A 24,975-nucleotide genomic window follows, 5' to 3' on the forward strand; every position below is an offset into this window, starting at 1 on the left:
TTCCCACAACTGTGAACATTTAAATGGATAAACATTTTAAAAAAAGCTTAAAACCCATAATTTTGCACAACTGTGAACATTTAAATCGATAAAAGTTGGAAAAAGTGCTTAAAAATAAATATCAATATCCATCGAAATTACCAAAAAAAAAAAAAAAAAATTGAATCCTCTCAAGACTAATTATAGTGTGTCAACCTTAACAAGTCAACATGTTTACAAACCCCATGAAAGGGGCTACATATTCAGTAATTATCTAATAGCAAGTGCCAAAACAAAATTGTATATAATTATTTTATAATGAATATTTACATTTTTAACAACAGAGATCATGTTCTAATCTTGATAAATATGTGCATCAAATAAAGTTTAATAACTCTGTATGTGTCATTGGTTTAAGGGTATTCTCTGGAATATGCTGTTCTTATGCCACGAGATGTTGCAGTCTCTGTGTGAGAGCCAGCACTTGCTCTTACATTAGCATGGCTTGATCAAATTTAATAATTTACTACTATTCTATCAACTATGCTATACCAAAAACATTTTTGCTTTCCTCCACTAATACTGCAGAGTATTTCCAGTACTGTGGTTTGATACCCTGTTACACATCAGTCATTGTTTTTTCCAGACAGATATGTACAGGTGTTACAAAGAGGCCTCTTCCTTTATTTTTTCTGCCCATTTTACGTCTGCCTTAATGTTTTACTATGGATAGTGGTTTCCTTTTGTTGTCTTCCAGATTATTTTAATCTAGCTATAGAACTAAAAAAGAGAACTATGCAGTTGTGCAAGCAAACGTGAGCCCACATGCACTAAATAGTGAGCCCATTGTGTCCACACAATAGATATATAGTCAAACATTTGTATCCACAGTTACTTTATGTGCACAAATTCTGGTTTATGCATACAGAGTTTTGCTTGCTCTATAGTCACACACATTTTTGCAGGCACACCTCTTACACCTAGATTTTAAAATGATTTGTATTGATAATCAATCCTGCCACAGATTAAGTGACTGATAATAGGAAAGCAAAAATATATTGTTTTATTATCACTTTGCTATATAATGGATACTTTCTACAGGACAGCATGATACATGCTGTATTGAATGTTTCCTCTTTGTTCATATCCTGAGCCAGAACCTCATTGAATCATAGATTAGGGTTGGGAGGTACCTCAGGAGATCATCCAGTCCAACCCCCTGCTCAAAGTAGGACCAACCCCAACTAAATCATCCCAGCCAGGGCTTTGTCAAGCCGGGCCTTAAAAACCTCTAAGGATGGAGATTCCACCACCTCCCTAGGTAACCCATTCCAGTGTTTCACCATCCTCCTAGTGAAAAAGTTTTTCCTAATATCCAGCCTACACCTCCCCCACTGCAATTTGAGACTCTTGCTCCTTGTTCTGTCATCTGTCACCAGTGAGAACAGCCTAGCTCCATTGTCTTTGGAACCCCCCTTCAGGTGGTTGAAGGCTGCTATCAAATCCCCCCTCACTCTTCTCTTCACTAAATAAGCCCAGTTCCCTCAGCCTCTACTCATAAGTCACGTGCCCAGCCCCCTAATCTATTTCACTGCTCTCCGCTGGATTCTCTCCAATTTGTCCACATTCACTTTCTATTGTGGAGGGCCCAAAACTGGACACAATACTCCAGATGTGTCCTCAGCAGTGCCGAATAGAGGAGAATAATCACTTCCCTCAATCTGCTGGCAATGCTTCTGATGCAGCCCAATATGCCATTAGCTTTCTTGCAACAAGGGCACACTGTTGGACTCGTATTCAGCGTCTTTTATACTCTAACCCTCAGGTCCTTTTCTGCAGAACTGCTGCTTAATCAGTCGGTCCCCAGTCTGTAGCAGTGCATGGGATTCTTCTGTCCTAAGTGCAGGACTCTGAACTTGTTCTTACTGAACCTCATCAGATTTCTTTAGGCCCAATCCTCCCATTTGTCTAGGTCACTCTGAATCCTAGTCCTACCCTTCAGTATATCTATCACTCTCCCCAGCTTAGTGTCATCTGCTTGCTAAGCATGCAATCTATCCCATCATTCAGAGCATTAACAATGTTGAACAAAACCAGCCCCAGGACCAACCCCTGGGGCACTCCATTTGATATTGGCTGCCAAGTAGACATTGAGCTGTTGATCACTACCCGTTGAGCCCGATGATCTAGCCAGCTTTCTATCCATCTTATAGTCCCTTCATCCAACCCATACTTCTTTAACTTGCTGACAAGAATACTGTGGGAGACTGTATCAAAAGCTTTGCTAAAATCAAGGTATATCACGTCCACTGTTTTCCCCACATCCACAGAGCCAGTCATCTCATCATAGAAGGCAATCAGGTTGGTCAGGCATGGCTTGTCCTTAGTGAATCCATGCTGACTGTTCCTGATCACCTTCCTGTCCTCCAAGTGCTTCAAAATGGATTCCTTGAGGACCTGCTCCATGATTTTTCCAGGGACTGAAGTGAGGCTGACTGGTATGTAGTTCCTCAGATCCTCTTTCCCTTTTTAAAAGATGGGCACTCTATTTGCCTTTTTTCCAATTGTCCAGTGGCTCCCGATTGCCATGAGTTTTCAAAGATAATGGCCAATGGCTCTGCAATCACATCAGCCAACTCCCTCAGCACCCTAGGATGCATTGCATCTGGCTACATGGATTTGTGTATGTTCAGCTTTTCTCTCAGTCCTGAACATGTTCTTTCACCACTGAAGGCTGCTCACCTCCTCCCCATTCTGTGCTGCCCAGTGCAGTAGTCTGAGCGCTTATCTTATCTGTGAACACAGAGCAAAAAGAGCTTTTGAGTACTTCATCTTTTTCCATATAATCTGTCATGAGGTTACCTCCCCCATTCAGGAAGGGCCCCACTTTTCCTGACCTCCTTCTTGTTGCTAACATACCTGTAGAAACCTTTCTTGTTACCTTTCATGTCCCTTGCTAGCTGCACTCCATTTGTGCTTTGGCCTTCTTGATTTCATCCCTGCATGCTCAAGTCATATTTTTATATTCCTTCCTAGTCATCTGTCCAAGCTACCACTTCTTATAAGCTTCCTTTTTGTGTTTAAGCTCACCGAAGATTTCTCTGTTAAACCAAGTTGGTCGCCTGCCATATTTGCTATTCTTTCTGCGTATCAGGATGGCTTGTTCCTGCGCCCTCAATAAGGTTTCTTTAAAATACAGTCAGCCCTCTGGACTCCTTTCCCCCTCATATTAGCCACCCAGACAATCCTGCCCATCAGTTCCTTGAAGAACTCAAAGTCTGCTTTTCTGAAGTCCAGGGTCTGTATTCTGCTGCCTCTATACTTCAACTGGTATAAAACAGTGTATGTCCATTCAACTCAGCAGAACTCTGTTTATTCCAGCTAAGGATCTGGCCCCCTATATTCAGTGTTTAATAAAGGAGTCTGTATCAAGTAGGAATTGCTAGCCAGAGCTCCAGACTGGTGAAGGTAGTCGTAAAAATCCCCAAACCTGGTTTATAAGTAGGGAAATCATCCTATCCGTTCCTAAGAATATACGAATGAGATGCTAATAGTAATATCTGCTACTCAGAGCTAGAAGGAAAATATCCACTTCTCACACAAAGCTTCTTGATAATTATTTAAAAAGCAGTAGGAAAAGTTGATTATGTTTCTGAATTTGAAAGTAATGAATACTGTCCAAAAACCCCCCAGAAATACTTATTTTAAAATTAATTTTAGTGTGTCTTTGAGGGTTGAATAAGGTTTCAAAGTTTTCCTGCAAAATCTACATGGTTGGCTGTATGCATGTACATTTTACACATTACTTTGAAAACTTCATTTTATTTATTTCAATTTATAAAATGCAGTTGGCCAGTGCTGTGAGAGCATATACAGGTCAGTTAAAAATACAGGAAAACCACCCAAAAAAACCTAGCATATGTTAGGAAGTGTACACCTGGTTATAAAGGCCACATTGTGATGACAAGTCTGACAAAAACCTGTCAAATATACGTTTTACCTGAATAGTTTAGTAACTTTTTTTTAAAACTGTAATCCATTACAACATAATATACCATTTTAGTAGACATTTTTCCTTATTCTTCCATCAATACACCTAATATGATACAACAACAAATTTAAATAATTATTACATTTAACTTTTATACAAAGAAAAATTAAATTAGACACAGTGATAATTATTACAATGAAATTCCAAGCAAAGGTTCCAATATAAACTAGTCTGCCACAGGAACTGTCAAGATAAATGTATAGCTTACATCAAACATGTTTTCTATAAAAGGTTGTGTCATCCATAACCTGTAATAAGCTTTTAAAAATAAAGGCCTGAACCTGTTCACATTGAACACAGTGGCAAAAGTTCCAGAATTCACTGGGAGAAGAAATTTGATTAAAAAACCTATGCAATTAAATTAAATGCAAGAGATAACTGTGGAAGAGAACAGTGTCATAGGATAATGGTCTGTTGATGTGGTGCAAACCAAGGGCCTCAGTGGACTGGGATGAGGCCCTAAAGCAAAGGCTAAATGGAAAGGTGCTTAATGGAAAATAAAGATCTAGATGAAGCAAGAGACATTGATCCTGTGACGATTAATTTATAATAACTTCATTTTTAATGTACCAAAATGATTTGTTTAGGATTGATCATTTAATCTGATGGCTGTTGGTTCACTATGAGTAACTGTTATTTACTGTGGACCTAATCCTATAAAACTGAACAAAGCCCAAATAAAATGGCTTTGCACTAATGAAAAGGTGCTGAAGGACAGTGGGCTGAGGGAAGGATCAATCTGAACCATCAAATGGATGATTGACATGAGACTGAGCCCACTGGAAATGAAACTTGATTGGCAGTGCATCGCCAAGAGTGCTTGTGCTTAAGATACCTCATAAAATGAGCGACATTTTACAGTGCTAATAAATAATAATACTTAGCACTTACAGAGCATCTTTCAAAGGTGCTTTACAAACATTAAAGAAGGTCTAAATCCCAGTCCTTAACTGGCAGAACTCCCATTGACTATACAATGGGGGTTTTGCCTGATAAAAGAGAAGAGTAAGTACTACAGGATTCAGCCCATATTAATCCTCACAAAACCTACAGAAGGTAGGTAAGTATTATTATCTGCCATTTAACAGATGGCAAAACTGAGGCACATAAGTTAAATGACTTGCCCAAGGCCACTTAAGAAATCAGGGTTAGAACTCAGGAATTCTTGTGCTTAAATCACTGGACATAAAGGATTAGACTGTGGCATAAAGCTATAGGTGCCAGGTTATATGGACCCATGGGGAAAGTGGGCCCAGCCCCAGCCAGGGGCACAACCAGAATTTTGCTAAGGTGGGGCCCTGGTTACCTGCCTGGCCTGACCAAATTTAAGTGGCATTGAGACCTGGTGTAGGGGGTCACAGTGCCAATCAAGTTTGGCCCATTTGCCCATCTGTCATGCTATACCTATCTGGGGGGCTTTGCCCCCCCCCCCCCCCCCCGACCTTCCCAAGTATAGACCTCATTACACCTCTGCGGAGGGCTTCACCCTCTGACTACTGCCCCTGCTCCAAAATTTTTACAAACCTAGCATCTATGCACAAAGCTACATGCTGTGCTGGATGGAGGTGTGAAAAGACTGCCCTGCAGCCAGAGAAGGGTGCAGAGGGACTGTACTACAAGCCTCAGTGCATCTTCGTATGATCATATAAACTGCTTTAGTACCTCATCATTATATAAGCGATGGCTGATCATGTGTAATGTTTACTTAAGTACTGTCTCAAAAAGGGATATTTTCACAAAGGAAATCAGGACATGAATGCACTGGGTACTGGCAGAGGCGGTAATGCCATTCCTAGATGTGTGCCAAGGCATCTGGGTATGACAGAAGTATTGGGCTATATTCTCCCCACCTGTGGAAAAACTCACACAGAAGTCAATGTGCTCTGAAAATTCCTCAAGGTTTGGAATAACTCAGTTTCTGCAGCGTTCTCCTCTCTGTAAGAGGGGTTTGGGCCACACATAGGGGGCAGAGAGCATGGCCTTCTAATCATGCAAAACCAGAGGATCCATGAGGAAATCCAGATCCGTCCCTGGAAGTTTTGGAACCTCTGCGTTGCATCTCCCTCAGCCCAAACAGCTCAGGAGCTGGGCTGCCACATGCTCTCTCTCCTTTGGCACCAGGTATCACCTCCTACAGTTTGCTGAATGGGGTCAAAAGCTGGGAAAGGGAGTTAAGGCTGCAACTATCAGCATTATATCATGTATGGATTTATGCTTGGAAATCCACCAGATTTGGAGGACAGCATGCCACCTGCAGCTGCTGCTCTCCAGCGCCTCACCCAACAAAATCCTGGGAACTCCAGACATAAAATGTTTGCATGGAGACACAGATACAGGAAGAGGATGCATCAAGCTGCACTGACTCTACCCTTTCCCTTCCCCCACCATTTCTTTGGCTTTGGGGCCCTTTATGCCCTTTACCACTCCTCTGATTTCTTTTATTTTGCACAAGAGGGGAGGAAAACACCTCTGACAGCCCCCATGTGGAGTGCCTGTTGGTAAACACATAGACAGCTCATCTATCTCCAGTTTGTCCCCTTACCAGAAGTTACCTCAGTTACTAGCTTGCATCACTCTGTGATGCAATCACTGTCATTCTCTCCTATTTATTTTAGTAGGTTGTAAAAAAAAAAAATCCCAGGCTTCAAGCTAATTCCACTTGCCTTGCTTTGTGTAATCAAAAATGCCTCCCTAATTTTATTGTGTTTTGGGGATTGAGGATCTACGTAACCAGGTCAATTTGTAATGCAATATATATGCCTTATTACTGCCAAAACGCACAGAAAGACATTTTAACTTTTCCCTTTGACGAATACCTTCAACATTTATAATATTTTAGTAAATATTGGAAAATTTTCAATATTGTCATCCACCTGAAGAAATAACTCCCCATGGATGTAAAACACTTCTGAATAGCAACATGGCTTAATTCAAAGAAAAAGGAAGACAAACACGTGTTCTTTCTCTCCTCTTATTATTCAGTTACTGAATTCTTTATGTTTTTGCATGTCTGTGTGAGAGAGAAAGATGGTGGGTACCAAACAGATTTTTATCACTGACAATTTGCATGTACTGATCAATGAAAATATGAAAGTATACAATATATATTTGTTTCTACTCATTTCCTAGAAGAACATTTTGGTTTTAAACAGCATCTCCACTTTAACTTGGGAGCAGTAAGGAACAGATGAACACTAAATTGTGCTTCTCATCACTGAAGTTCTTTGTTTAAAACAGCTGGATCATTGACTCTCTTGATTTTCCAACTCCAACCCATTTAACTAGAGAAGGGGAGAAGGGGGAGAGAAAGAACTATTAGAACACTTTCTGGGAGTAAACAGCATAATACATTAATTTTAATAATTTTCATCTTTTAATATGAAGTTTTGGTTCAAAATCGTCAACAACACCAAACCTGAAACAAAGTGCTGAAAAAGTTTCTCTGTTAAATAGTTTCTCCTGCTGTATCAACATAGAGTATACTGGAGCATTGAAAGTATGGAGTAATTATACCACAAACACAAAGCACTGAAGTTTTAAGTCCAAATAGAAAGGTGAGGCACATCAGTTGCATGTTCAGCTGTCATTATCTTGGGTGATGGGGTGTCTAGCTAAACCCATGCAATGTAAAGAAATAATTCTGCCAGACTATAACGTGGACATGAAAATCATGAGACACGAACACCCTACCATGGTTAAATATGGAGGTTGTCACTTTATTTTAAAATGATTACAAGATGGGGTAATCATTCCAACTATCTAGTAGGGCTCACCCAGTGAAGCTCTCCACTGGCACCAATGGCCCTGAGGGTCAGTGTGAAGGGCATGCCCTCTCTACACACTAAAGGCTGTCAAAGGACCCTGACTGGAAGCTAGAGCCCCAACACATTCCCCTTCTCCACACCACAGGTAGAAGATATAAGATGAGGGGAGCCACATCCGCATGAGACATGGAAGCATATCTGCTCACCATGCACTGCTGCGCCCAGGACCGTGTCCAGACAGTCTAATCAGTTACAGGGACCTCAGTGAAACTTTCTAAACCCACCCTTCCCCCTCAACTGCACTGGAATCTGCCAAAATTGTGACAATTGTAATTGACACTCCCCAAACCAGACCTCTTGGGTGCTGGATGGAAGGTGAAAACCCATATGGTAATTTGCCACTTTTGACATATGAGGAGTAACCCCTCCAGACCCCAAACCTGGGGGTCAGCCTAGCCCTGGCATCAAAGGAGACCTGGCAACAATATGAAGGATGGAAATGGTGGCACTAAACCAGGGAGTCCAAAATGGCCACTTGGCTAGGCAGCAGATGGTAGCAAACTGCCTCCCCCTCCAGCTCCTGCAGGCAGGAGCCAATCACTCGATCCCATTACCACCCCCACCACCAAGAGCAGCTGCAGCTGATGGGGCAATCTCTGCCTGACCCCGTATGTGATACCCTTCCACACCCACCCACCCGCCCTGAAGCACAAAGAAGGGGGTTGGAGAGGGAGGAGAAAGAGAAAGAAGCAACTTCCCAGCACACACGTATGCTGAAGATAAGTGGGAGGGCAATGGGGGAAGCAGAGAGAGAGAGCACATAACATACTGCCTTAGCTGGTCCTGGTTGAGATCTCCCACCTGCCCCCTGACTCTGGTGTCTCCACTGCTTCTGGCCCCATCAAAGCCCTATACTGACTAGCAGGTTGAGTATTCATTCACAGCCTCATTTACATGCCATAGCCTCTCCATGAGCACAGGTGAAGAGACACTTACCTGGCACTCCAACATGGTTTTCCACACATCGAATATAATTCTGTGCCTTGGGTGGGAGATCCTCCCATTTCCTCGCCCCAGTCGTGTCGGTCTTCCACCCAGGCATCGTTTCATACTCTACTTCCACCTTCTGAAGTATCTCTTGATTAGCTGTGCAAGCACAAGCACAGGTAAAAGATCTCACCTATAGATCTTAGCAGCAAAAATTTATTAACAAATGTTTAAAATCTGACTTATGAAAAAAGAACATTTATAATGTTGAGCCATCAGTTCACTCTGTTTACTAGTATTGTGATTGACTGTATATCCAAAGATAAACTAAATCTTACAGAGGAAGGATTCAAAAGGACACGTTTGGTTTCATTTCCTCAGTACCCTGTGATGCACCACGTGGTGCCATAGAGTCTAACGAGACTATTATGCAGTAAGACTAATATTTCTAGGAAGATAAGGAAGCAATTATTTTAGACCTTCTCAGCAGTAGGGTTTTTTTTTAATCGGTTCAACTGTACAAGTGGTAGCAAAAATGGGAGCCAGTGTAGATACGGCACCAACATATCAACCATTGTGTCATCTCTAGGACAGAGTTAAATAATACAGTGGTTAAAAAGCTGGCAGCTGCAGGCAGCCCTTTCCACACTGAAACTCTCACCATCGCTACCACCCATGGAGCTGAACTAACTGAAATGGTGGGAAGTTTTTGACACAAAGGTCAAGCACTGGCAGAGCCTTGGGATATTGTGGTTTGGTCAGTAGACTCTTCCATGACTGCTCAGTTCAGGCAAGCAGTCAGGAAGACCTTGCGTTGTGTCATTAGGCATAAGCTGTTTAGTTAGTCTGGGAACTAGGGACCCAGTGGGTGCTGCAGGGTCACTGCATGCAGAGGTCTGAATAAAAATATCAAGTTTGCATTGACTATATTTAGGAGTTACACTGACAGCCTCCAGAGGGAGCCCTCCAGCTTAAAATTCAATGGGAGCTGAGCTTCTAGCTGCCTCAGGCTGCTCTGAAAACCCCAGCCAAGGATACTCTGGCACAATGCAGGGTCTCAGAGAGGGAGGAGTAAAAGTGAAAAAATAAGAGGGATCCTTAGGCCTGGAGAACACTATTTGGGTAAGAAAATCAGAGCATGAAAAGCTACAAAACATTATGGGATAGGCTATTATTAGACCATTAAGAGTCCTAACATGAAATCTCATATTATTTTAAATAGTCAAAAAAGATTTAACATATTGAAATGGGAGGTATATTTTATGAACCAAATGTCAATTGCTGCTAATTATAGTAGAACTCTGAAAGAGAGCAAAGGTGTTTGTGTCCATATCTCAGCTTTTACAATATAAAACACGCCCTTTACTTTTCCTTTACAAAGCATCATTTCCTTGACATACTCCTGAGATTGCAGCCCTCAATATAGCAAACAGCCCAAAACAAAAACGAAACTAACATCCAACATCAGTGTATATACACAGCCTGAGTCTCAATTTTTCTATACCTTGGAGTCATTTACACTGTACAAAGTGACTGTAAAACGCTACTATTCTGATTTGGGAGCATTTTATACCACTTTGTATTGATGTAAATTCCTACAAAGTGCTGGGTAACAGAGAATCAGGTCTGGCTTTTAAGTAGAAAATGATTAACAGAAAAGAGAGAGAAAAAGTGATCGACTTTTTTTTTTTTTTAAACATACCTGGAAAATATGGAATTCTTTTTCCAGCCAGTTTGTAAGCAACACCAATTTTAATCTCATCAAGGACATCCAGAATATCCAGTTTTGTTAATGCCAGACTGTCCAGAAAAACATTGGATAAAGTTACACATAAGTTGAATCCTTCTATCATCATCTTCTTTAATCCCTTCCACCTGCTTTTTCTACTCTTGTACTCATGGACCAAGCTCAGCCAACACAGTATACAGGAAAATGCAGACATATTAAAATATGAACTTTGTTAATTGAATTCATGCCTCTGTGATGACTGACTTATCAAGCTTTCCTTCCACACATTTGTCTGCTCATATAGACGAACTGCATGTTCAATCACATCCTTTAAAATGCAATTCCGCACTGAAAAGTGATTATGTGAAATGCCACTTTTCATTATCAGGCCTGGTCCCTGTATTGAGATGCACATCTTCTTACCTTCTTACCTAGTATTGTTTACTCACGTTATCCCTGCAGAACCAAGAAGGCTAAGAGAAAAAGAGCTGAGTTCTACTTTTCCTTGAACATCAGCAGAATTGTTTAATAAGCTTCAGTTACAGGGCCAATCACGTTCCCCTCTGTAAACCCACTGAGGGCATAATTTGGCCTACAGAATCTTTATTACTGCCGATGATATGCAGTAAGGAAAGATCCCAGCTTGACTTTCAGAACACCAGTTGAGTTAGCCAGGCTATCAATTAAATAAACCATCTTTTATCAAACACATTTAATGTAGAAATCATCAAGGGATAAACAGTGGAATCTTAAGATGCCATTTTCACTGAGTTACTTTGAAAAGTAGAACTGCACTTGAAAACAGTAGCCTAATATCTCTAAAAAGAACCTGCCAGAGCCTCAGCTGGTATCTATGTAGCTCCACTGATGTTTGCATCAAACGTCTAAGGATTGGACCAGACATATGCATGTTCTCAATGTTACATTGACTTTGGATGGATGAAAAAGTCATTAAAAATGTAGGGATTCGTTTAGAAAAAGATTTGGAAAGAGAAGCATAGGGCTGCTGTTTCTTTGCCTCATTCATGGCATATACCTCTCACTGTTGCCTAAATGTCAAGGGCCCAGATCCTCAAAAGTATTTAAGCTCCTAGCTTCCACTGAAATCATTGGAAGTTACAAGTCTAAGTTCTTTTGAGGATCTGGGCCAAAGTCCCCAGGATTGACATAGTTTTGTTGATGGGGGGATCTAGTAATTACATGGAAGAACAGTAATTACAACGTAACTGAAATTAAATGAAACACAATATAACTCTTTAATATCACTTCCACAAAGAATGGAGCTGCATAGATGAAAGCAACTTAGGGCCCTGGGTAAATACTAATTTTATAAAACATAGCATACATAAAATTAACACTTAACTGCACTGATCTTAATGTTACCTACATATTTTATTCTGTGGAGAACAACATTATCAGTTCCAAATGTAACGTAAAATCAGTGATTCTTACGCAGTGAATCCATTGATCATATGAGCGTATCTCAAAATTACAAGGTCTAACCACCCACAGCGCCTTTTTCTGCCTGTTGTTACTCCCCATTCGTGGCCTCGGGACTGCAAGAGGTCTCCAATTTCCTACAGGAAGATAAAGAGACATGGATGGTGTTTCAGCAACAGGGGTAACAAACCTCAGTCAGCCAATTTTTTAAAAGTAAAATTTAGTTCTCTTAAAAGGGGACTTCAGTTGAAACTAATGCCCCTATCTACAGAAATTGGTACAGCACAGCATCAACAGTGCTGAATTTTCTCACAATATACCTCTATACAGGGTTGTCCCTAAGAAGGTGCGGGGCCCCAGGAAAACCACACTGTGTGGGCCACCCGCCTGGCTCCAGTGGCATACCCTGGGTCTCCAGTGCCCGGGGGCCAAGCCTGCACTTGCCCCCCGCCAAGTCTCACGTGCCCCCATATGCAGGGCACAAGGGGTCCCTGGCTCCCACAAGACGGTGCCACTTCCCAGATGCCCCAGGGAGGGGGTGCTCTATACCTGCAGGGGGGAACATGCCGCTTACCTCCTCCTGCATGGGGTGGTGGAGCCAGGCTCCGCTGCCCGCCCACCCGCCATGCAATGCCTGCCACTCCAGTCTGGCGTTGGCTTAGATGGGGAGGACTCAACCCCCAGCCTGGGAAGGGAGGGGGTGCCGGGCCAGCCCTTTATGATGTGCAGTGGGGCCAGGGGGTACAGGAGGCTCTGAGGGGTGGCTGTTCCCTTCCCCTTCCCCTTCCCCCCCCCTCCTCCCCCCGCAAGCTGGTGCCCAATGCTTCAGTATGACTGGTTCTTATTCTGGAGGAACCTCTGTTTTCCCTTCATGTGATAAGAAAATCTCCTTGGCAATTAGCCCCTGGTTTCTCTGTTAAGAGGTCATTAATTCTTTGCACTCCCCCCTCAGTATGTCAGTTTTTTTGTTTTTGTTTTGTTTTGTTTTTTGTCTTATACTTAGACAGTAAGCTGGGCAGCAACCATCTTTTTGTTCTGTGTTGCCTGGCACAATGTGGGGCTCCTAGGCATTATGTAATATAAATAAAAGTGCCACCTAATGTCCATTGGGATGGCAGTTTTTGTTATGTGAACAAAAAAAAAAAAAGAGAAAAACCTTTTCATGAGGAACTGAATCAGACCCCCAATTCATTTTGTTGCATCATTAGAGAATGGGATTTAGTCACTATAACATTAAAGAGAATTCAGACCAGCGACTGAATTGTATTGTACAGTATTGTAGAGGCTGCCTGCAGTGGTATGACTTTCATTCCCAAAGAACATGAATTACTAGAACTAGAAGTTTATGGATACATATCTCATTATTAATCTCCTCAGCCATCCAGTTCCCTGATATGGAAGGTACAATAGACACTTAAAAACCCGCACCCATCAAGAAGCTTTTGCATGACTGGCTGAAGCACACCACTGGTCTATAAATCATTCAGATCGTTAGTAACACAGGGCTATACCCTGTAGTTCCCAAGTCCTTTCACAGACAAACTCCTAGTGAACCCAACTTGAGTTTTGCCTCAGTGAGAGCTGGAGGTTCTAGCCTACAACCAGTAATTGCCAGAGTAACTGCACCAATAACCATGAGATAAAATGATGACATTTATACCAGAGAGACTGGATGGGTGCGGTAATATCTTTTATTGGACCAACTTCTGTTGGTGAAAGGACAAGATTTTGAGCTTACACAGAACTCTTCTTCAGATCTGGGAAACTTAGTCTTTGTCTACACTAGCACTTTTGTCAGAAAAACTTTTTGTCAGTCAAAGGTGTGAAAAAACACATCCCTGACCGACATAAGTTTCACCGACAAAAAGGCTGGTGTGAACAGCGTTATGCCGGTGGGAGCCTGTCTCCCATCGGCATAGACTGGCTACATGGGAGACCTTAGAGTGGCACAGCTGCAGTGATACAGCTGTGTTGCTGTAAGGTCTGTAGTGTAGACATAGCCTTAATCAGAGTGTCACAGCCAAATACAAGGTGGAATAGATGGTTTAGCACAAGTAGTTAACACATACTGCAAGGGACCAGTCAAGGTGAAGCAGCCTGTTAACCCTCTCCAGTCACAGGGAGGGAAGGAGAAAGTAATTTGGGAAGGAAGAAAGTCTGTTAGTGGGTTACAGATTGTTGTTGTAATAAGCCATAAATCCAGTGTCTCTTTTCAGTCCATTAATTTTAGTGTCCAGCAAAGTTATGAATTTAAATTCCCAGGCTCGTCTTTTGAAAGTGTTGTGTAGGTTTCTTTTGAGGATGAGGACTAAAAGGTCACATATAGAGTGATCGCTTTGTGAAAAATGTTCACCCACAGATGATGTGGTGTTTTTATCTTTTATCATTTTCCTGTATGAGTTCATCTGAGAGCATAATGATTGCCTAGTTTCTCTCACATAATTGCTGTTGGGGGAGTTCAGGTACAGCATATGTTGTGACAGGCATGTGTAGGACCCATGGATCTTGAAAGGTGTGTTGTAGGGGTGTTGATTGTTGTACAGTGGAGATACGTCAGCTGGTTTTGCATCTGTTGTTCTGGCAGGGTCTGGTGCTGCTTTGAGTTGGTGTGTCCTGTCTGTGAGGAGCTTGCTTCTGATGAGCTTGAAGAGGTTGGGGGTTGTTTTGAAGGCCAGAAGACGGGGTTTAGGAAAGATTTCTTTCAGGATAATGGGGTCCCCTGAGTTTGAGTTGTAGTAGTTTGACGATACTCTGTATGGGTGTGATAAACAATCTGTTCCGCCTTGTATTTAGCTGTGACACTCTGAGTACGTTTCCCAGGCCTGAAGAAGAGCTCTGTGTGAGTTCAAAAGCTTGTCTCTCACACCAACAGAAGTTGGTCCAATAAAAGATAGTACCTCATCCACTTTGTCTCTCTAATATCCTGGGATTGACATGGCTATCACACTGCATACAATAAGGAAGACATTTATATTTGTCATTAGTTATGACGGCGCTACAGACATTGTAATAAAATGTCATCACGTCAGTGTTGTCTGCTTTGCCAATGAACATCTCAGGCTGCCTTCAGCTAAGTTACACTAAGGATGAATGTGGTCCCCTGACATTGTCTTGGCATTTATGTGTCAGCAGGAGGCCATTATCCTGTTACAACATTCTATCCCATTGACCTTATTTCTCGGTTCCTGTATATGTTACATTTTGTAATGTTAAACCTACATTTATCTGCTCAGTGGGAAAGGCTCCAATTCCCACTCTAGTAGTATATGCCTTCACCACGCCATACACTTCACCAATGTTCTGTGGCGGAACACCAAGTCCAGTGCACACGCCACCCACGGTACAGTTTGATGAAGTCACAAATGGGTACGTGCCTGCCAAAAAACAAAACAAAACAGCATAACTTTGTTTCAGTGGCGATGGAAAACAAAGGCTGCCCTTCCTTCTATTAATCAAAGAAGCTTTTAGCAGAGGAAGCTGAGCTCTGCTCCCTACCACTTATCCCTATCACTTGGTGATCAGAGTAGCTTCAGTTGGATAATTTTTTCTCTAAAGTCTCATTAGAAATTTAAAGGCAACTTCATTCAAATTAAGTTAACTTTACTGATTTGTGCTTGAATGTGATATAAGGGGGCTGAGTGCCCAAAACGTTAGCTCTGCCAAATTTAGAAAACCACAGTTCTTTCACAGTGAAATTTATCCTAATGCACAAGGTTCACACAAGGTCATATGCATATCTGTTGCATCCCATTTGAGACTGGCTGGTAGGATGACATTCATAAGCCAGGCCAAGGGGCGGCAATGTGGGATTGTTGGTGAAGCAGCTGCATAGGGGTGTCCGCATCAGCCTCACACAGTCGGGCCTGGAAGGCCACAAAAGAGCACAGACTGCACTGCCACATTCATGTGGATTAGGCCCTCCCAGTATCCTACACAACTGGCAGAGGGCTGCAGCTGCTTCTCCAGTCTACAGGATGCTGTTCAGCCACCCTACACGTTGGGTCCTAGAATAGCGCATGGATTTCACCTCCCTGCTGCTCTTCACTTCACCCTCATCAAGTCCAAGTTCTCAGAAGCTTTATGTGGATGGGATGGATCTCAATCTTAGAGTGTAAGTGGTACACAGAGAGTTGTACAAGCTCCCTGCACTGGGATGACTTTCATTCTCAGTGAACATGAATTACTCTCAATAGCATTTTAGTGAGAGCTGTGTGTGCGTGCATAACCGCCATTCACTGAAATGGGGCCAGAATTTCACCTCAAGCCTCTTAAGACAAATCGTGTTACTGGTGAACTGCCTGTGTAACCATGCTGTACACCCGGGAGATCGGCATAGGTCAGAGGAAGGATATATTTTGCTGCTGCCTGACCATTGGCTGATCACCCCAAAGCCTCTATACACACACGAGTTCAGGAACCCCTGCTTTCCCCCCAGAGTACAATCCCACAATACAAGGGCAGTAGTACTCCCTGTGCAAGCTTGAAGGGGAAGATTTGCCCCTATGCAGGGTATGTATCCTTCTCTTGTTGCATGCAGACCTCTGCACCAACAGGACAGAAGATTTCACTTGGAATCTTCTACTTTCACCCATTGAGCATAAAACATAAAAGATGAAGAGGACATGGCCATCTGCAGTCCACACAAACAATATTGCTACATCAAACACAGATTTAGGATTCTGCCATCCAACAGACTGCTAAGTATACAGAACTATAACAGAACCTGACCTATGAAGAAAGGTTAAAAAAACTGAGCATGTTTAGTCTTGAGAAAAGACAACTAAGGGGGGGACCTGACAGCAGTCTTTAAATAGGTTAAGAGCTGTTATAAAGAGGATTGTGATCAGTTGTTCTCTGTGTCCACTGAAGGTAGGACAAGAAGTAATTGGCTTAATCTGCAGCAAGGGATATTTAGGTCAGATATTAGGAAAAACTTTCTAACTCTAAGGGTATTTAGGCTTTGGAATAGTCCTTCCATGGGAGGTTATGGAATCGCCATCATTGGAGGTTTTTAAGAAAACGTTGGATAAATCTGTCAGGGATGGTCTAGATTTACTTGGTCCTGCTTCAATGCAGGACTCTGTATTTGATGACCTCTTGAGGTCCTTTCCAGCCCTACATTTCCATGATTCAATAGTCTGAAGACAAACCACCAGTGCAGTCAGCTAGGTTAACCTGCAGCTCCTCTAGCTGTCACAGGTTTAATCACGCAGTCACCACACCAGATGGAAAGATTAAAGGTCAGGGTTTGGAAATATCATATGTGGCTCTCTCATACATGGCATTTGACAGTTGTGAAGACAACTCTCTCTCAGCATGATATGCATTTTGAAGGGATGATATCAGGTTAATTTCTTCTGGGTTTCTACACATCTTACTGCAGAGAGGTGAATCCCTTGATGTTTCAGCATACCAGCATAAAAAACATGGATTTTTTTTTTCCTGTGCTCAAGTATGAGATACATAGGAGTCAAATTTATACCTGTTGCAAGCATCCAACTCTGATTCATAGGCTGCTGAATGATATTCTTCAGAGGGAGGCAATTTCATGTTCCTGATTGCTAAAGCTTATTTTGTCACCTTTCTGTTAATAAACACATCGGTGACTGTATACATAGGTCTCTCACTGTTAGCTAGAGTGCACCAAGTTTTTATCCTCCAACGTAGAACCATAAGACTGGAAGGGACCTCAAGAGGTCTTCTAGTCCAGTCCCCTGCACTCAAGGCAGGATGAAGTATTATCTAGACATCCCTGACAGGTGTTTGTGTAACCCGCTCTTAAAAACCTCCAATGACGGAGATTCCACAACCTCACTAGGCAATTTATTCCAGTGTTAACTACCCCAACAATTAGGAATTTTTTTCCTAATGTCCAACCTAAACCTCCCTTGCTGCAATTTAAGCCCATTGCTTCTTATCCTATCTTCACGGGTAAAATAAAAATAACTTTTTTCCTCCTCCTTGTAACAACCTTTTATGTACTTTAAAACTGTTATCATGTCCCCTTTTAGTCTTCTCTTCTCCAGACTAAACAAACCCTGTTTTTTCAGTCTTTCCTCATAGGTCACGTTTTCTATACCTTTAATCATTTTTGTTGCTCTCCTCTGGAGTTTCTCCAATTTGTCCACATCTTTTCTGAAATGTGGTGCCCAGAACTGGACACAATACTCCAGTTGAGGCTTTATCAGCGCGGAGTAGAGAAGAAGAATTACTACTCGTGTCTTACTTACAACACTCCTAATACATCCCAGAATGATGTTTGCTCTTTTTGTAACAGTGTTACACTGTTGACTCATATTTAGCTTGTGATCCACTATGACCTCCAGACCCCTTTCCACGGTACTCCTTCCTAGGCAGTTATTTCCCATTTTGTATGTGTGCAAATGATTGTTCCTTTTTAAGTGGAGTACTTTGCATTTGTCCTTATTGAATTTCATCCAATTTACTTCAGATCATTTCTCCAGTTTGTCCAGATCATTTTGAATTTTAATCCTATCCTCCAAAGCACTTGCAACCCTTCCCAGCTTGTTACTGTCCGCAAACTATATAAGTGTACTCTCTATGCCATTATCTAAATCATTGATGAAGATATTGAATAGAACTGGATGCAGGACTGATCCCTGTGGGAACCCACTGGATATGTCCTCCCAGCTTGACTGTGAACCACTGATGATTACTATGTGGGAATGGTTTTCCAACCAGTGATGCACCCACCTTACAGTAGATCCATTTAGGCTATATTTCCCTAGTTTGTTCCTGAGATGGTAATGCTAGACAATATCAAAAGCCTTACTAAAGTCAATATATATACCACATCTACTGCTTCCCCACTAGCCACAAGGCTAGCATACATACATTGAACCTGATAAAGCTTTTACTTCGATTGAATTTAGCATGACAGAATTTGGTATAAGGGCCCCTTAGAGGCAAAACAACCTCCGTTAGCGTATCTTGTAAAATCATCAGCCACTACATTTGTGCACTGCTGCTATTTGCCTGCACAGTTGAGTCCAGAATTATCAAAGTGAAATAGTGTTCTAGCCATTCTTCCAGTATTCCCCAAATTATATATTAAGAGCATTTTTTTTCTGATTTCCTACTGTTAGCAAAGCTGATGCAAAGGCAAATCAAAACAAGCCATCTCTCCTACTTTACAGGGGAACTTACCAAAGTCAATGTCAAGTAGTGCTGCATTGGCACCTTCAATAAGAATTTTCTTTGGGGAGCCATGAAGTGCTTCATACATAAAATAAACACCATCTCGGACCATGGGTCTTATTTTTTCAGCATATCCCTGAAAGTTTCAGTACAAATGCACGTCACCAAACAGTGCTAGCAGAATGACTGGAGCAATGAATAATATGGTCAGCTGTAAAAACTCACAAATAACTCTAACATGCCAATCACAAAACTACGTTTTACCTATAAAACAAAACAATTAGTTATCACGCCATTAAAAAAAAACAAAAACCTGTGCTCAGTCCCTCATATGAAAAGGACAATTACTGTTAGAATGTTGTATACTATTTCTGTATTGTGTACCTTAGCAGCAATGATGTACAGCTACATCATATTGTAAATCGAACATAATCTAGCCATACTAAGGCATATATGGATGAGACAGAGATGCTCTGTCCAACGCTAATTGCTAAAAATAGTTCTGCAAGGTCTGGAAGTCTCTTAGATACCCTAGAATACAATCATGGGCAGAAGGATGGGAAAAGTGACTGCAAGCCTGCATTGCTCAGATCTCTTTCATAAAACACAGTCATTTTATCTTGATACATATTACATTAGAATAACAAACTATGTTTTGAACATCTCTTTTTATTAGGACTTACTTTTAACATTCCTTGTCTGAAAGCATTCTATTATATCTTTTACTGTGATTCATAGGTTGTATGATGATTTATGTATGTATTTCCTTAATATGCTTTAATTTCTTATATATTTTTTGTAGTTTTACAATTTTTATAAGAAATAATTCACAGACATTTTCAACTGGCTTTATATTTTAACATTTTCTTATCTTGGTTCTTTTTACATCTTTATATATGCAGGAGGTCAGACTATATGATCACTGTGGCCTTAGAATCTATGACTATATGAATCTTCCTCAACATTAAATCTTTACCTTTAGTTTTTTCAGTTGCCCTTCCATGTCTATTTCCAAAGTGGGAAACATTGACTTGTATTGGTGTGCCAGATTCTTGAATCTGTAAAACAACAAAAACTTGCACTGGTTTCTGTTTTAAAAATCTTTGGCAACAATTCAGTTCACATCATAAAATAGTACAGTAAAGGTTCTCCAGTGAAAGTACATATAACTCACATAGGAGTATAAACAACACCTCTCAATGCCCTGGTCATTTAAAGTGACTAAAAACTGTGCACAACACAGCAAATATTTATTCATGTTTCCCTCCACCTACTTTCTTAATTTTTTTATTTAAAAAATTTTGCACACAAACTCATACACACTAATTTAAAAATGTCTTCTTCAAAAGCAAACCTGTCATCCTAAGTGTACCACTCCTTGATGGACTATTTTAGAAGCATTAATAATTGTACCTCGAAGAAAATTCATCAAAGTCTGAAAGGAGATCACAAATACGCAGGCCTGTTCGTGCAGCTTTGGAAGAATACGTTGGTCCAATTCCTTTCTTTGTTGTACCAATACTAATTAAACAAAGAAAAAAGTGTGTCTAAATGTGTGTATAAAAAATATGCTTTATGCTAGTGAATTTTATCATGACTTTTCATTATACTACATATTAGGGAAGTGTTCTGAAGTGGAGAAGAATATTTTATGAATAAAGCTCTACACTTTTTATTACTACCGATATTGCAGGTTTCCTGCTTCAGTAGACACACATAACTATTGCTGCTATGCACTGTGTACAGAAAAGGCCTCAATCCTCGGGTCTGGCGTGTGTGTGTGTAGTAAAGGTGTTGGTATATAATTACTTTTTTCCCTCTTGTGCTTGACGTTGCACTTCTTGAAGTCCATCAACTTCCTGGTGAAAGTCAAACACTGCACAGCAAAGGAAAACCACAGGAACAAGATGAGACACCAAAGGAGAAAAGCATTTAAACAACAAAACAAAACACACGGATATCTACAATTTAAGTGTTAAATGCAAAAGCCTTTGTGATTGTTGAACGTGCACTGTTCTCATGTGAGGTATCACAAAATATTATGAAAACAATAATACAGAACTAAACATTAGGAACTATCAATTCTATTAATATCTCACAGGTAAAGTTTATTCATTTTCTATAGCATGGGAAGAAACAATATTAGATACAAATACATGATTGTTTTGCAAGGTAAGATAGCACTGTGTGTTGGGCCTATCATTTGCGTTTCCTGCCAGTCCTTTCAATGCCTTTAAATACTCACCAATATGTGCTCTGTCTGATATGATGAGTCTTTTCTCCCAATCCTTTAAACCTGTCAGAGGACATACATTAAAAGACTTAAGATTTATATTCCACTGAGCTTGTCAAACTTGTGGATTTACTTTTAGTTTTCCTGTATCTTTCCTTTAGTTCCCTTTCTTGTTAATTGTATTTCAAATCCAGATATATAGTTTACTTTAAATAGAGTGCAATTCGCTTTGGTTAAAACATAGCTGGTTATGTAACTCCTAAATGACCAATTTCTGTTAATAAATTTTTTCATGTCAACTGTTTTCAACTGGAAAATAAATTCTGATTTTGGTATGGACAAAGGTATCAGGTATTCTTCATAATGCCATTATACTGTAGCACACATTCAATTTTTGTTATGAATTAAATCAAAAGCTATTAACTCTGTTGTTGATGATATTTTAATTTTTTTTCAAAGTCTTGCCTGCCTATGAAAAAAAATGCTTTAAACCAAATTTATAAATTGCACCCATATTGTGTTCCCACAAAAGCACAGAATTTGCATTTACAAACATTTCTGAACAAAAGCTGAGACACAGAAATCCTGGTCCTGTTGAAGTCACTAGGATTTTTTGCCATTGACTTCAGTGGACCCAAGATTTCACTTTATCTTTTTTTGCAGCAAATAACTGAACGCATAAAATTCAGAGACTGTTCTTGAAAATTTGTCCATAAGACTGAAACACGTACACACTGTATTTTCTCAGTATTGCTCTCTAAATGATTTTAAATCTGGAAAATTGCTGTACAGAATATTTATGGCAAATAGTCCAAATCTGGGTCTGAAATGTACTTTGATTTAGCATTGTAAAAAAAATTGTTTAAATAGTTACTGGACACAAACCTTTCTTTTCATTTTTTTCAGCTTCTTCAAACAAGCCTGGTAAATGTATAACCACCCCATTACCTTTGAGAAAACACAAAAGATTTATTTTATAAAGCAGGTAATAGAATATCTATCCTTCAAAATGACTTATGTAAACATCATATTTTGTACTGAAAAAATCTTATTAAAACTTCCCTAGAACTGAAGATTCCCCTGTGCTCATCGTTAACTGGTTTCAAGAACCATTATAGCCGAATTCACATTTGGTGTAAACAGATGCAAATCCACTAAAGTCAACAGAATTGCACCTGCTCTTACATCAGATCTGAATTTGGGGTCTGATTCAAAGCCAGCTGAAGTCAATGGAGTCTTTCCATTGATTGCAATGGACTTTGGATGAGGCTCTTGGACCCCAATTCCAACTCGGTGTAAGTTCAAAGAAGAAGTCAATGGACTCACATCAGGGACAAATATGGCTTGTAGTATTTAAGTCTTTGTCCATCAAATTTATGTCTTCACACTGAGCTCAAAATAGCCACTATGATACATAAGCAATGTCTTTTCCTCATTATAAAGCTGCAAATTAAATTCCATCAGCAATGCAGTGTGTACTGGAAATGAGGAAGGATTAAAGACATAGTGATCTGGAAACAGCTGCTACTTGCTGCTTCCTGGGAGCACCAGAAATACATGCAGTATCTGCCTCTTTGCATAAATCTAGATTGGTCATTAGTTATTTTCCATGCTAACTATAAATGGAGCAAACCATATTTGTCCCCTGAAAAACATAAGTTTTACTTGATATCTTTTAATATTATAAGTAGAGATGGGCCAGAACCAGAACCACAGATCTGAGCATCCCCAAAATTTGGAGAGGGAAAAAATTTAAAATCTGGGACTGCATCTAAGGGCCTGCCTACACTTGCAATGTTAAAGCGGTACAGCTGCAGCTACGCCACTGTAGTGCTTCAGTGTAGATACTACCTATGTCGACGGAAGGGGTTCTCTCATCAGCATAGGTAATTCACCTCCCCGAGAGGCGATAGCTAGGTTGATGGAAGAATTTTTCCATTGACCTAGTGCTGTCTACACCAGGGCTTATGTTGGTTTAACTATGTCGTCCAGGGTATGGATTTTTCACACCCCAGAGTGATGTAACTATGCCAGTGGTCCCCAAACTGTGGGGTGGGCCCCAGAGGAACATCCAGGGGGGGTCGTAATGGGGCACAGGCCAGCCCCCACAAGCGGGCGGGGAGGGAGCATTATCCAGCCCTGCTCCAGTCCCACCTCCAGCCCCTATCCTTGGCCCCAGCTCTACTCCCAGCTCCTGGCCCCAGCTCTGCTCCTGGCCTCTGCCATGGACCCTGGCCCAGTTGCGACTCTGCTCCGCATCTGGGGGACATGGATAGATTCTATTACTGATAATGAGAGTCGCGAGAAGAAAAGTTTGGGGACCACTGAGCTATGCAGATTTAAGTTCCGAGTATAGACCAGCCATAAGTAATCTGACTCAGGCCAACCTTTAGAATAGTTATAACAATAGGTTAGTGTGGCTTTTATGGGTTTGGTGTAATGGTAAATGAAAACTGTACATATTCTGCTTAGTACAACATTCTGAAATCTCAGTGTAAGATGCATATAAGAAGCATGTGGTGACATTTATTCTTTTCTAAAGTTTTTAATTACATTTGTCATTTCTTACATATTCCCTGTAGCATCTACATTGCTGAAAAGTGGTATAATTAGGGTCAATAAGCAAGACACAAACTATAGCCTGCCAAACACTTTATCTGCTAGGGCCAAATCTTCCAACTCCGATGCCAAGAAAACCCAGATTGTTCATGTAAAACAACCAATTTGCAAACACAAGTGCAGAGTTACCAAATCTTGGGTAAGCTCATGCACTCATTTTTTTAAAAATCTGACCATTGGCATCTATTTTTTTTTTTAAATGGTCCATTAGTTTAGTTCAACTATAGTAAACATCCTGAAGTGCAGTTCATGCTAGAGATGGTCATTATGTGTGAAATAGGGCTAGATACATCCTTAGAAATTCATTTCTGGTTTGCATTCCAGCTACAACATTCAGCAAGCCCAATGCAAACAGTGTGACACAAAAATCATAACATTGTAATGTGACATCAGCCCAGAAGAGCACATATTTCATAAAATCTGGATGGCATGAGAGTGCCCGGAAGATATTTTGTCAAGAAAATTGCTGAATCTTGGGATCTACTTCTGGAATTTCGGAAAGGAGGGCTAGAGAAAAGTGAAAGGCTCATTTAGTGTATGTGCAAGTGTTTGCATCTGCAAAGTGCAGGTACATGTATATACACATGCAATTTTGGACATGCACATGTGGAAGACAAGAGTTGAACTCTCAAATATCATAAAGAAAAGCAACCAGACAAAGGGAAGATTCATACTTTCAGAGTTTCTCTAATAATGGATAATAAAATGACACTGAATAAGAAATAACTTGGTGAGAAAGATGGCAAATAATCTTATAATTGTCATAAAACATAAAACATCTGAAATCAAAAGAATCTTTACTAACAATCTTTCATGTTTTTGTTTGTTTGTTTTATAAAACTCTGGTTACGATCATCTTCCATGCAACATTAACTTTGGAAAAGACATTTATCTTACCAATGAAGGAAATTGCTTTTGGATTAATTATGCCACTAGGAAAGAGGTGAAAATCATACTCCTTCCCATCAACGACAACAGTGTGACCTGCATTATTCCCACCCTGCAAAAGAAAGAC

At 40.6% G+C, this 24,975-nt stretch overlaps 1 protein-coding gene across 1 annotated transcript in view; it reads right to left on the minus strand.

The window, feature by feature from the left end:
• Nucleotides 1-3,781: 3,781 nt before the first annotated feature.
• The window catches only part of ADSS1 (adenylosuccinate synthase 1), a 38,121-nt gene continuing 16,927 nt past the window's right edge, over nucleotides 3,782-24,975 (minus strand). The window contains exons 2-13 of the mRNA XM_067554963.1: nucleotides 24,858-24,960; nucleotides 22,227-22,289; nucleotides 21,354-21,404; nucleotides 20,918-20,984; nucleotides 20,522-20,629; nucleotides 20,085-20,166; nucleotides 19,118-19,244; nucleotides 15,170-15,324; nucleotides 11,963-12,087; nucleotides 10,484-10,581; nucleotides 8,791-8,940; nucleotides 3,782-7,311 (exon numbers count right to left, since the gene is read on the minus strand). Coding sequence (XP_067411064.1) covers nucleotides 7,259-7,311; nucleotides 8,791-8,940; nucleotides 10,484-10,581; nucleotides 11,963-12,087; nucleotides 15,170-15,324; nucleotides 19,118-19,244; nucleotides 20,085-20,166; nucleotides 20,522-20,629; nucleotides 20,918-20,984; nucleotides 21,354-21,404; nucleotides 22,227-22,289; nucleotides 24,858-24,960 — 1,182 coding nt within the window. The 3' untranslated portion in view covers nucleotides 3,782-7,258. The remainder of the gene's footprint in view (nucleotides 7,312-8,790; nucleotides 8,941-10,483; nucleotides 10,582-11,962; nucleotides 12,088-15,169; nucleotides 15,325-19,117; nucleotides 19,245-20,084; nucleotides 20,167-20,521; nucleotides 20,630-20,917; nucleotides 20,985-21,353; nucleotides 21,405-22,226; nucleotides 22,290-24,857; nucleotides 24,961-24,975) is intronic.

Source organism: Emydura macquarii, unplaced genomic scaffold, assembly GCF_026122565.2.
Source record: "Emydura macquarii macquarii isolate MOO-44397 ecotype Brisbane River unplaced genomic scaffold, CSIRO-AGI_Emac_v2 contig_1551, whole genome shotgun sequence".
In the NCBI taxonomy this organism is placed as follows: Eukaryota; Metazoa; Chordata; order Testudines; family Chelidae; genus Emydura; species Emydura macquarii.